The sequence below is a fragment of the Octopus bimaculoides genome, chromosome 10, assembly GCF_001194135.2.
Source record: "Octopus bimaculoides isolate UCB-OBI-ISO-001 chromosome 10, ASM119413v2, whole genome shotgun sequence".
Classification (NCBI taxonomy): domain Eukaryota; kingdom Metazoa; phylum Mollusca; class Cephalopoda; order Octopoda; family Octopodidae; genus Octopus; species Octopus bimaculoides.
The window spans coordinates 92,881,833-92,895,372 of NC_068990.1; the positions used below are offsets into that span (position 1 = coordinate 92,881,833).

At 36.8% G+C, this 13,540-nt stretch overlaps 1 protein-coding gene across 3 annotated transcripts in view; it reads right to left on the minus strand.

The window, feature by feature from the left end:
- Positions 1 to 13,540, minus strand: part of LOC106876567 (hamartin) — a 40,240-nt gene that overhangs the window by 10,534 nt on the left and 16,166 nt on the right. For all 3 annotated transcript variants that reach the window (XM_014925165.2, XM_014925166.2, XM_014925164.2), the window contains exons 3-16: positions 13,114 to 13,311; positions 12,283 to 12,386; positions 11,638 to 11,790; positions 9,829 to 9,973; positions 9,002 to 9,156; positions 7,885 to 7,958; positions 6,771 to 6,991; positions 6,209 to 6,397; positions 5,142 to 5,182; positions 3,963 to 4,095; positions 3,049 to 3,615; positions 2,202 to 2,348; positions 1,553 to 1,719; positions 353 to 483 (exon numbers count right to left, since the gene is read on the minus strand). In XM_014925165.2, coding sequence (XP_014780651.1) covers positions 353 to 483; positions 1,553 to 1,719; positions 2,202 to 2,348; positions 3,049 to 3,615; positions 3,963 to 4,095; positions 5,142 to 5,182; positions 6,209 to 6,397; positions 6,771 to 6,991; positions 7,885 to 7,958; positions 9,002 to 9,156; positions 9,829 to 9,973; positions 11,638 to 11,790; positions 12,283 to 12,386; positions 13,114 to 13,273 — 2,387 coding nt within the window. In that variant the 5' untranslated portion in view covers positions 13,274 to 13,311. The remainder of the gene's footprint in view (positions 1 to 352; positions 484 to 1,552; positions 1,720 to 2,201; positions 2,349 to 3,048; positions 3,616 to 3,962; positions 4,096 to 5,141; positions 5,183 to 6,208; positions 6,398 to 6,770; positions 6,992 to 7,884; positions 7,959 to 9,001; positions 9,157 to 9,828; positions 9,974 to 11,637; positions 11,791 to 12,282; positions 12,387 to 13,113; positions 13,312 to 13,540) is intronic.

The following is a 13,540-nucleotide window of genomic DNA, read 5'->3' on the forward strand; positions in this document are numbered from 1 at the left end:
AGGGGGGACCAGTCAAGCAGCACATCACGCTGTAATTCTTGGGCTGAGAAATCAACACTTAAAAGCCATAATTTTAAGGAGCGATAAGAATTTTTGAATAAAGGAAAATGGGTAGTGGTGGTGGGTAGGTACCGCCAGCGAGTAGAGAGGGCTCTTAATTGTAGATTTTAAATATTTGAGAGACAACAATGCATAAATCGTAATTTTTTTTTAAAAGAGCAATGAATTCTGGGTGATTAGAATATAACGTAGCATGAATTTAGGAAGCTTAGAAAATGAATAAGCATGAATTTAAGACAACAACTGAATTCAATTGAATTTCATGGAGAGAAACAAGAATAAAATAGCTTACTTCAATTTCTCAATAGATGAATATTGATTCTTGTCTTCTGTCTGTTTCAGTTGGCAATTCACTTCCTGCAGTTTCTTGATTGTTTCTTGTAAATCACGGATCTCTTTCTCTTGGAGACGCAATTGATCCAACTGGAAGGAGAAGAAATGGTAAACTGACTGAATTCTCAATACGACAAAGTCTTTCAAATGGTGAAATAACTATTGGTTGTTGGATGTTAACGAACTGAAGTATAATTGTGCAGTATTACCTATAACTAACTCTTACAGCCCTCCCTTGCCATCTTTCATAAGCTGCACACAAACATGATTTGCACCTCTCTTAAACGTCTCAAGCCAGACCTGTATTACATGAAATGACAGGGACCTCGAGAATGTCTTTCAATGGGGACACAAAAATCTGGTCTCTTTCAACAACGCAAACACAGGCACTACACACACATATTATGTATTAAAGTTTGTTTTTATGCCAAATCATACATAAAAACAATTTAACATTAAACTGAAAGGCGGTGAGCTGGCAGAAGCGTTAGCATGCCGGGTGAAATGCTTAGTGGTATTTCATCTGCCATTATGTTCCGAGTTCAAATTCCACCAAGGTCAACTTTGTCTTTCATCCTTTCGGGTTCGATTAAATAAGTACCAGTTACACACTGGGGTCGATGTAATTGACTTAATCCCTTTGTCTGTCCCCTTTATGTTTAGCCCCCTGTGGGCAATAAAGAAATAAACATTAAACTGAAGGATTGCTGAATACTTTGTATTAGAGTAAATATTTACAAGCAAAAGGGCGACAGTGATTTCTAAGTTTTGGTTTGCTTGCTGTCTTCAGTCTGACTAAAGGTGGGCAAACTAAAGCATTGTCGTACCTCATCACCTCTAATCTCTTTCCAAAGATACAATCACTACCCACATACATCAAAAATACAGTCTTGTATCTCACCATCTTTAATCCTAAACAGCACAACTAAAAAACCTTAGAAAGATTGCTTTGCTTGGAAGAAACAGGTGAGGGTTGGCGACAGGAAGGGCATCCAGCTGTAGAAAATTTCATCAACATACTCTGTGTAAGCCACATGAGCATGGAACGATTGATGTACGGTGAAGATGGAAATGGATAGTTATGGCTGGAAAGATTTTGGTAATAGGTTTGTTCGATTCAACAACAATAAAATAGATAAGAAATTTAAAAGATTCATACTATAGCAGAATTTTGTTCCTTCAAAGCTGTCACATGAGAAGCATTGATTTGTTTCGTTGCAGCCAATTTAGCAAATCCTTCACGTTGGAGACGTTCGTAGATGAGCTGGTTCTGCATCAGAATAATTTGGTTCTGAAGGATACTAATGTCGTCAGCGGGTGGGGAACCTGGCAGAGGATATAGCATGGATATTAGTAAGATTAGTCAAGTGTATCACTGTTAGATATAACATGGTAGAATGGAACTGTTATATATATATATATGATAACAATGGAAAGAGAGAGAGAGAGAGGGAGGGAGAGAGAGATTGTGTATTGTTAAATTAAATGTACAGGATAGCATTGTATTGAGAGGCTGAATATGGAAGATAATCTTAAATAATTTAGTTACAATGTCTTAACATTCTAAAATCAAATCTCACCAAAGTCAACATTGCATTTCACATGACCAGGGTCAATAAAATAAAGAGTACCAGTCATATACTATGTTTATTTAATTAACTAAAATCCTTCTTCCTATATATGGCCTTGTGTTAAGAAATTTATTATTATTTTGATAAATAACCACAACAAAAGCAAATACAAAGCGAAAAAGTAAAAAAAAAAAACCCAATGTGTAGAGAGTGAAAAAAGGGTCTGATTATACTTACCCCCGAAACATGTTCGGGTGATGTTGCTTTGAGTAGTTGAAGGGACTTGACTAAGCTCTTTATCATGTTGGGCAGCACCTCTACTCAGCAGTTTGTCAAGGATCTCCACAGGAGATAAATTAATCCACTGGTCATTGGGACAGTCACCTAAACGAGCCACAAAATTAACTTTCAAAATTTGCAACTTATTCAACCCCACATTAAATAAGATTTCCAAAGCTCTCAAATAAAAAGTAATTCTCAGAATTGTTGTTTAGTTTGGTTTAAGAGACAGGGTTTAGGTGTGGGTATGCAGAGAGGTGTGTGTGTCTCTCTTTCTCTCGCTCTCCTCTTGTCTTGACTTCACATGATGGTTATAAACAAGTGGCACCAGCATAGAAATGATGTTGCTCAACCTCAGTCTACGAGAATATATCATATAATATATATTGTATAAATTATAATATCACCATCATCATCATCATCATCGTCATCGTCATTTAACGTCTGCTTTCCATGCTAGCATGGGTTGGACGATTTGACTGAGAACTGGCAAACCAGCAAGCTGCACCAGGCTCCAATCTGATCTGGCAGTTTCTACAGCTGGATGCCCTTCCTAATGCCAACCACTCAGAGAGTGTAGTGGGTATGATATAATCTATAGATACTATGGATTGGAACTGAACCTAGACCTCGTGGTTTCCAAGTGAACTTCATTTGGCCATACTGCTCCAATGAAATGTTGAGCACTACTGTTTTAATGTTAAATATTGTTCTACTTTCATTGTAAACATAATGTTGAATGAGAGGAAGATAACGATAAAGGAACAGAATTGAAAAGAATATTTTGAGAAAGAAGAGAACTTACCTAGGAGCTCAAGAGAACAATCTTCGGTCTCCTTGGTGGAGTCCAGAGATTTCTTACAGCGGATACATAAACTAAAAGGGGATGGACTCAGAAGAAAGTGGTAAAGGTTGATAAGTTCAGCACTTGGAACGACATCGACCAGGTTGGCATTATTCTGATCATCGCTGAAAGACGCTATCAGATCAATGTCCTCGGTTTGGGTTCCGGTCGTTTCCACCTGGACTATCTTCCCATCTATCTTACTACATGTACTACTAATACTTTTGGAATCCATGGAGGTCTCCATGGAGCGTTCTGCACCAGGAATATTAGGACAAGAGCGACTCCTCACACGATTCTGGAACCGGTCCTGAATGACAAAGCTATCAATGTCTGATTCTGTTGTGATGCTGGTGAAACGAATACGATTCATTTTTTCCATGAACTGTTTTACAGAATCCGAGGATAACTTTTCACAGGCTTCAGCCTTTGAACTTTGACCTTCCTCATTACTGAGAGACATCAACTTATGGCTGTGTTCGTATGAATAGCGCTTCGTTAGTTCGGCCACCTCTACATCACAGACATCTGCAAAGTAAGGAGAGTCACAATGTAAGTTTTGATAACAAGTTCAATTGGTGGCAGTTAAGAACTGAAGATTTAATTTATGTAGAAAGTTTGAAGAAGTTTGACATAATATGGTGACTAGATGGAGTATAAATGAGTATCTAATGTGCATTGTGGGCAGATTGAGTACCAAGGAGTTACTAATGTATATGGTGTGTAGTTTGAGTATTAAGGAGTATTTTAAATCAGGTATTCAAGGTCGTTATAAAATATTGATTTCCTTTAATTAGATTCAAGTCTATTATAAAGTGGTGGGCTTAATTTGTCAACTGCTTGAAGTGTTGTTTTGATGTATTCCAGATACAAACCTGATGGATCCTGGCTAACGAATGTGTCCACAAAGCTGTGTAAAGACTGCATTGATATTTCAGGAGCTTTTCTTTCCTCTATTGGACTGGAGCAGCAAGATACAGGGGTCACTTTCGTGTTTTGCGATGGCCTCTACAAAAGATCCAACAATACAGAGACACATTAGCACTCAGCAACAATGTTTCCAACCATTCCACAATTTTATGTGGGACAACAATTAAACAATTCGGAAAATTTAGATGTTTGTATAGTTTGGCAATAAGTTCTTTGTTAATCATAGCGAGTAGGGCAGCTGATATTTAGCATAAAAATGACGTTTCTCAAGGTAGGACTAAAACGGTCTGAGAAACATTGACCTAAATAACGGCAGGCTTGAGCTGTGTCCCCATGTGAAAGGTTGAGAGTAGCAAAAAAGAGACCGAGTTATTTGTCTGCTCAAGCCATGAGAGGCTTTTATTTCTTTGTTTAGCTCTGGTTCTATGGAGTTCAGTAGATAAAAGATGTTTCTCTCCAGATGAGATGTTCTTCTATAACAGGTAACATTCCCCAGATAACCAAGTTGACGAACCAAATATGTTATTCTTGACAATGGTCAGAGGGAAGTTGTTGAGATATTAGGGCTGAATACCCAGGGATACAGAGAACATGGCATTACTGTGTTTTTCAGGGTAGATTTAACATCTATTTTGCTAATTCAATTCCGCAGTCATTTTCTTTCAACTTTTCACAATTATCTCAAACATAGAATTAGCCACATGCTAAATTGGTAAATTAGAAACCCCGGCAAGATTTGAGAGGTTTTCCCTTCAACCTCTTCATGCCGGGAGATACTGTATAAACCCTGAGGAGGGTAAGGATTACCAGAATATGAGGTCATAGGTTACCTTTCACAGGATACAAATAGAACAGAATCAAGCATCCTTCTGACTCCCAAAATTGTCTTTGGTTAATCCTTCGTCAAGAATTTGGCACATTTAAGGAATTCCAATTACAAAATCTTCAGCCATGCTCTGATTAACATGCTGTCACATGGTAAATGCTTTCCACTGGTAAATAGAACTGTTTCTAAAAGCAATGTTTATAAATTCATGATGATAAAGAAGATAAAGGTGGTAATGGTGGTTGTAAATATTTAGAACTAAATAGGAGGGGCAGCACCATCAGTTGAATACACTTACCTCCATATCACAAGAAGCCATTTTCGAACAAGAATGGTGATCTGGAGATAAAGAAAATTAAGATGTAATTAGTAAAAATTACTAATGAAACTCAGCTACACCATACTAAATATGAAAGAATATATACTTAAATTTGCTTTAAGTTAAATTTGAATTTTTTTTTTTTTTTACTTCAGGCAGTGAGGTTCCAACGTGAGTTTTGTCTACAAAACTTGACAAATTTGTTTGGTGGTTAGACTGAGGGCTGGCAAGCCAGGAAGCTGCCCCAGGCTCCAATCTGATCTGGCAAAATTTCTACAGCTGGATGCCCTTCCTAACGCCAACTGCTCCAAGAGTAGTTTTTCCGAGTGCTTTTTACGTACCATTGGCATGAGGGCCACTCAGGTGGTACTGGCATTGACCACGCTTGAATGGTGCTTTTTACGTGTCACTGGCATGGGACCAGTCAGCCAGCCAGCACTGGCAACAACCATGCTTGAATGGTGCTTTTTATGTGCCACAGGCACGGGAGCCAGTCAGGCGGCACTGGCAACAATCATGCTCAAATGGTGCTTTTTACATGCTACCAATATTTATAACGATGTAGTTAACAGTGTGTGTATATATATATATATATTTTTCCACACACACTATTAACTACATCTTTATATACTTGGAATTTATAAAAAAAAACAAAACAAAAACGAAGACAGGTGTGTAAACAACAAACAGATGTATTAGTTTAATGCTTGGGAAATGAGAAAGTGTTTTACGTTTCAAGCCTACGCTCTTCAACAGAAAGGAACACAGAAATAAACAGGGAGAGAAAATAATAAAAGGTTTAGTGGATAACAATCTATCATGGCGAATAAATATGTGCTGTAGAGGTAAAGTGTATGCATAAATATTGTAATTATACAATGTAAAGATGAGGTTAAAAGTGAAAACTAGAATCTTAATAAAGGCTGTTATAAAACGACTAGCAAAACAGTTAGTCCAGTCTGACGAAGTGGAGAGATCACTAATGTATTTGACTAAGATCAGTCAATAATAATTTCCTGTTAATTGATAGTATTTAAAATACGTACTTGTATTCTGGGTATCTACTTCACATGAATTTAAAATTGGGGTGTTTCCTTTGCTGGGTGCTGCAGAATTTCCTTGGGACATGGGTGGGGTAGAAAGGTGGGCATCCAATGAAGGACTCCACCAAAGCATGGCGTCTGGGGTTAAAACATCCCCTTTCAATGGCTGACAAAGGGCTGACAAGTTCAAATCTACAAGCAAAAAAGACAAAGGGAAATATTTAGTTACTCAAATCAGAAAACACAGAATATATTGTTGCATCAAAACATGTATATTATTGGTGGCTATTTAACCCTTTCGTTACCAACCTGGCTGAAACCAGTTCTGACTCTGTTTTAAATATTCTTCTGTTGACATGGTTCATCGTTAATCTTGGACTGTGGGCTAAATACTTGATAGCACTGGTTCGAGGCGAACACAACGGAGAAGAGTGTTTTTGCGTGAAACAATTCATCTACATTGTACTTGAATCTATTGTTATGAGGTAACTCAAGGGAAGATAACCACAATGTCCTTCAATGGAGTGAAGGGGAGATAAGAAAGGTAGCGTTAAAAAATAATTACCAAGACTTCCTGAAGACAGAAAAGAATCTCTGTAGGAACAGTTTCCAGTAACAATATTGTTGTCTGGTTGCGTTGCCAGGTCCAGCGAAGGACGTTGACCTTGTTTTTGACAAAAGAACAATGCTGGGATTTCTTCATCTTTGTAGACAGTGCCTTCGATAGGATCGAGGATGAGAGATGTACAGCTGGCTAGAATGTCATGTGTTTCTTTACTGTGCCAACTGAAATGAACAGGAGATTAGGATTAATGTAAACACATCAAGATGGGATAATTGAAGAATGCACCAGAATGCTACTTCTATGGACTTTTGCTAGAAGAGAGCAAGATGTACTATCCAAGAGCTTAAAAATGCCATCGATAACAGAGAGGAATGGAATATGGGTCGGACATAGCAAGAAATCCTCAATCCACTCACAAGTAATAGTCTCCTTGTAAAGATTTGCTGAGTCTGTAAATAATGATATTTAGACCAACTACAAATAGTTATCCTCATCTATATGCGATTGGTCTTTTATCTGAAGAGTCCAGGGTTCATTTCCTGTAACCAGCATCGCACTGTATTGTTGGTTCAAATATTTAACTCTTAATGACTTACACCACATTTCAGAAGATTGGTGTGAAGATGAGGTTCCCTGAGGTACCCATTTAATCTAGACATAATGTAAGGTACATGCCACTACTGCACATAAGTACCAACTGACAGTGCAGTTTATTACTGTATTCATTCCACTAGTAGTAAAAAGGTACTAAGAAAGTACAGGTTGCTGCTGTAAGTAGCAAGAATGCCAGTAACAAACATTAGTTGGTAATGCTAAATTCTAAAAGAAACTTGCGGCCCTTTCCAGGTGAAACGAAGCCTGTCAGCATCGGAAATTCAAATAAAACTCCAGTTGTACCAAAATATCTACCACTGGATGTTAAGCTAGAAAAGATGATAAAAATGTTAAGTGCCATTTTTGTAATGAATTCTATTATAAAACAAAATGTACTTTTGAAGGAAAATGGTAGAGAAAGTATATTTTAATGGGTTGCTAATGAAGAAAAGAACAACAACTATTGTGAGAAAATCTGAAAGGAAGAGAAAAGCAAATGCAAAAAGTATTAACATCTTACCGGCTGGATACCGTTTCCATTTCCTTTGATTCTGTGACAAGGAGTGGGTTAAAGCGTACTCTCTCCAGCATTGGCTACAAACAGATTTATATATAAAACATGTATTTACATACAAAACATATATTTTACATATAAGACATCATCGTCATTTAATGTCCATGTTCCCTGTTGGTACGGGTAGGACAGTTTGACAAAGATCCAACGACCACACTGTGCTCCAGTGTCTGCTTTGGAATGGTTTCTATGGCTCGATGCCTGTCCTAAACATCAACCACTTTATACTGTTTTCTGGGTGGTTTTTCATGCTACGAGCACAAGCGAGGTTGCCATGACAGTTTGCAAAACAATGAACCCCCAAGTGAGGCAGCAGGTTTAAGCTGGGAGATGAAGTGTTGAAGTATGAAAGAAGGGACCAGAGCAGAACAGGTTTCTTGCTGTAAAGGAGTTACGTGACTACTCACGTTTTAGAAGAGAAGGTGGGAGTGGTTGGGTGGAGCTGGAGAGATATATACACACACACAAAATGGGATTCTTTCAGTTTCTGTCTACCAAACACGTATGTTTATGTATGAGATAAGTACTTATATATATGATTATATATATAATGTGTGTGTGTGTGTGCGTGTGTGGTGTGTGAGAGAAAAGTACTCAATACCTATAGTAGAGTATATTCGATTGTTTGAAGCTTATGATTGACTGTCACTACTCACACATTAAATATAAAAAAAGGATGAAAATATTTGTTTGTCTTGCATTTTTTTTCCATACTGGCATGGGTTAGATGCAAATGTTATTTAGGTTTTGTTTCACAACCTGATGCCCTTGCTGTTGCTAACCCTTACCTGGTTTTCAAGTATGGGATCTCTTATTTCACATAGCTTCGAACGCACAATATCAGTGGATGATTGTTGATAGGGGAAATGGCAACATCATTGCTTGTAGCTCTGTAATTTTCAGAGAAGTAGAAATGTACACACGCACACACAATGGGCTTCTTTCAGCTTTCATCCATTAAATCCACCCAGAAGGCTCTGGTCAGCCTGGGGCTACACTGGACAACCACGGGGTTGGGAGAGGGAATATGCTTCTAAATTTCAATTGAAACTTTCTCATTTACCTTCACTATTGCCTTATAAATGTTTCGGTTCTCTTCTCGTCTTGCAAAGTTACGGAGAAAAATCAAGAAATTACAGGGATACATTCCATACAGACGGTAGAAAAAAGCATACAGAGCTGCTTTCAAATGTATAACAAAGATTTTGGGAACGCTTCCTGCAAGACAAAGAAAGAATTCTATTATGAAAGGCTAAAGGATTAAGGAAATTTGAAAGTCAACAGGAAGTTTACAAAGAAATATTTTGATTTTATTGCAAGTACATCAAATCTACTGCAAATCACATCTCATTGGTTTATGAATATATGTAAAAGGGAGACATCTCCAAGGTAGCTAGACCTATCAGAAATAGCAGTCAAATCTCCCTCAAATCACAACCCGTAGTTTTATATGTGTAAGAGGTAACAAGGGAAATTTTTTCAAGATAACTAGACGTATTATAAAGAGCAGCTGAATCTCCCTCAAATCACAACCGTTTTATGCATACATGTATGTATGAGGTAACAAGGGAGACATCTACATGATATTGAGACATATTAGAAGAAACAACCAAAATTACTCAAATTATAAAACCCTACTGTTTTAAATAAAGAAGGATTCATTGGACAATAGATCCCTGATATACAAAGATACAGATTGGTCATAATTAGAACATCTTTGATCAAAGATCTGCTTTGACCAGGGCTGACCTTGGACTAAATAACAACATCAGCAATGTCTAACACTAATCCCAGAATATCTTATACTACAACATTGTGTGCCCTAATTCCACTACAATCCCTATATTACATGTAGGGCAGGAGAAACCTAAAAGCCTGACAAAATCTTACCTGGCTTTTCACAGGTAAACTCTGCAACTCTGCCAAATATCTCAAAGAAGTCTGTAAGGTATGGCATTGTATGTTTTGGTAAGACAGGCATGAGGGCCGAGAGAATGGTTAAGCCAGTCATCAAGACAGGAACATCGGTGTCGGTCTGTAGTGAGAAACAACATGGATGGAATACATTGTAATAAAAAAAACTTTAAAAAAAACTTGAATAATTAAAAACAGAAATCAATGAGATTTAAAAAATAAGAATAAATCTGTGTTTGTTATAGACACAGCAGAGTCCTTTGTAATGCTTGTTGATAATCTACTCTGATATGTCACATTTGACCAACACACTTTCAGTCAAACTGATGAGGGACTTGCTACTGGATTACTCAGCCTCCTAGCAACAGCAGGCTAAGGGAGCCAGTATTTTTCTCTTATACCCAGCTATCTTAAAACAGGGCACATTAGATCGCGCACCCTACTAAAACACTATGTTTTAAAATAAGACAAGATGATCACAACTCAATTCTAAATTTGCTGAATAAAATCAGACGAAGAACTAAACAAGAGCAAAACGTTTCAGCCTTCCCTGTCAACTATTTTCTATTTGTACCATGACACATAATCAGAGGAAATAATGCAGGACACACACACACACACACACATGTATCTTAGATGAAAAAACTGTAATTCTATGTCTTAATGTCTGAGATGAATTGTTAAGATTATATCTATATTATAACATCTCTAAAAACAATATTTTAGAGCATTCACATACAATTCATAATTTAATTGTGCTCAACAGCTATTTCATTAACAATAAATATCATTAATTCCATAATTAAGATACATAACTAATTAATTTAAAAGCAATGTTTACCTAAATCATTTATGCGTTATATTAAAGGTTTCTGATTAACATGTTATTCTTAATTAGAGTCAACGTCACATATAAATAAGTTTAATTATATATCTTAATTTTGTAATTATGAGATTAATGATGTTTATTGTTAATGACACACCTGTTGTGCACAATTAAATTATGACCTATATATAAAAAATTTAGACTTTTCTGCTTTTATTCTACACATGTTGCTCTAAAGGATCATTTTAACTGATTTTGTATAAAAATGCAAATTTGTTTCACCTGGATTTATTGTATTAGAGTTTAACAAGCTCTTAATTATCATGGATATATTTTTTGATGTTTGTACATCAATTGTTTCTATATAGATATGGTGTGTATATTGTAAACAATATTTATATCTACACTATTCACTTCATCTTTAGAGTGTGTATATATACAAGCAACATATCTTATCAGTGATCTCCCTCATCTTTACTAAAGGCAAAAATATACATCTGTACTATTAACCTTGTTTAAGGCATGTATATATACTGTAAACAATATTAATATATACCCTATGCTTTGATTGGTTTGATCCCCAATGCAGTAGTGACATAATGGATTAAAACTTTACTGGAGAAATGAATAAATTCAGCTTGGGGATGTGTTTTCTTCTTCAAGAAGCCACAACCGAGATGCATTTCACAGTTCCATACCAGGATTCCCCATTAGCTTCAATATGTCCTCAATTTCATGCTCTATGTCTCTACCAATAACATCAATGTAGTTAAATGACCTTTGTCCCTTATTAGGCTTGTTGGTCAGCATAGTAGAAGTGGACAGCAAAGCTTACCCTGCATTGAGCAATAAAGTAAAGGTGGGTGGAATATGTCTGTAAATCTCTTCTTTGATCTACATCTGATATGTCTTGTACAACATTGGAATGGATAAAGGGGAAAAAAGGAAGTAAAACTAACCTTAACACACTTGATGATGTCATAGAAAAGATTTGCGTTTCCAATCTGGTAGAGCCATTGTGGTTCTTCTCCGACAGCATACAGTACAATTCTAAGAATTGGCAAGCGGTGGTCTGGGAATTTCATACTCTCATGTAGCTTGTCCAGTAATACCTATAGTGAGATCAACAGCACAGCCATATGGTAAAGAATCAGGCAGTAGTAGAACATACATGTTAACATATGGAAAATAGAAATAACAATACCACATGAGATATGGCAGAATGTCAATATCTGCTATGTCCCATTAATATCATATGGTAACAATATCACATGGTGAAATATCTAAGCCATGTGATAACAATACAGCCTAGAAACCATACCAAATGGAAGGATGTCATTAACATACAGTAAAGCATCAATATCATGTAACAGCATTCCTACATGGCAAGATAATAGTGATTGACAGAATAACATTTAGAACATGATGGCATCTTATTGCCACATGATATTATCAGGTGGTATTAATATATTAATGTTACTTGAGTCACATAATAACAATACAACATGGTAAGATAATTAGTTATTAGAATAACAGGTAGAATAGAGCTCCTTAACAACCATTATTGCAACCAGAGAAGAAGAAGAAGAAACTAGTGCACTGACCTTTTCATGTTGTTTGTTAATGGCAGACAACATCTTAAGAGCCTCATCAGAATGTGTACTGAGGTAGTAGTCAAGTAGACCTGATACCATCCAAGATTCTTTGGCTGAAATAAAATGATACATCATCATAAGCATTGTTTTAACGTCCATTCTCCTATCTTTGCAGATGGGAATTTTGTTTGGGTAGATTTTTTTATAGCTGGACGCATTTTCACAAATGACACTGCTTCTATAACAGTGATGCTTGAATTTCAATCAGTTTAATGCCTTTTGCATTCAAAAACTGAATAACTGCGTGAACTTCACACTTGGCGGTAGCGTCAATTGGGAGCGCCATCAGATATGACTGCCAAGCCAAGACTGAGCGTAGCAGTGAGGCATGCGCAGGGGCAGGGTCATGCACAACAAACACCACAGTGTTGCCAATAGCCACATGCACAGTTTCTCTGCGTTCCCAGTGCTTTGGAGACCTTACTTTTGGGATTACCCTTGTAAAAACTTGTTTCTTCTTATAGAATATGAAGATGGCAACAGACCTAAAAAGTTAAATTAATAAAAGAATATTTATTTCTATACATGTGCACAGTATTGGAATATATTTTCTATCATCAACTACAACAACAACCACACTATTACTCTAGCTTCTGTACAATTAACTCCAAAGCTACCACACAACCACCATTGTCACAACTGCAGCAGCCATGCACACCAAAGTAACAGATCAAAGAAACTGTTGAAATGCAAACCGTGTGCAATAACGGTAATAGTGTACAAGAACAAAGTAGAGAGAGAGAGAGGAGGGAGAGAAAGAGGGAGAGGTGAATAACTCACTTGTATGTAGGTTTTCTTGTATAAGCTGTCGGGTTTGACTGACCACAGCCAGATCATTATTGTCCAAGAGATTAAACAATTGTTTGACATTTACTTCGTGCACAGTTGAAGAACTGCAGGCAATGTTACTGTGACACTCTGTAGCCATTCTGTCTGGCATTCTAGCTCACGTGACACACTCGGTAGCAGCAAAGACAGCTAGAAACAAAGAGACAACAATATCAATATCAATAATAATAATAATAATAATAATGATAAAAAACACCACCCACAACATGTACTTTACAGGTTGGATGTTCAACAAAAGAACATAGATCACATTACGCACACAACACAAACACAACAAAAAAAAAAACTGCAACCAGACCCCCATAACAAAACAAACAGATGCAACACAATACCAGGAAGAGTTTGTCCTCCCTGCAAC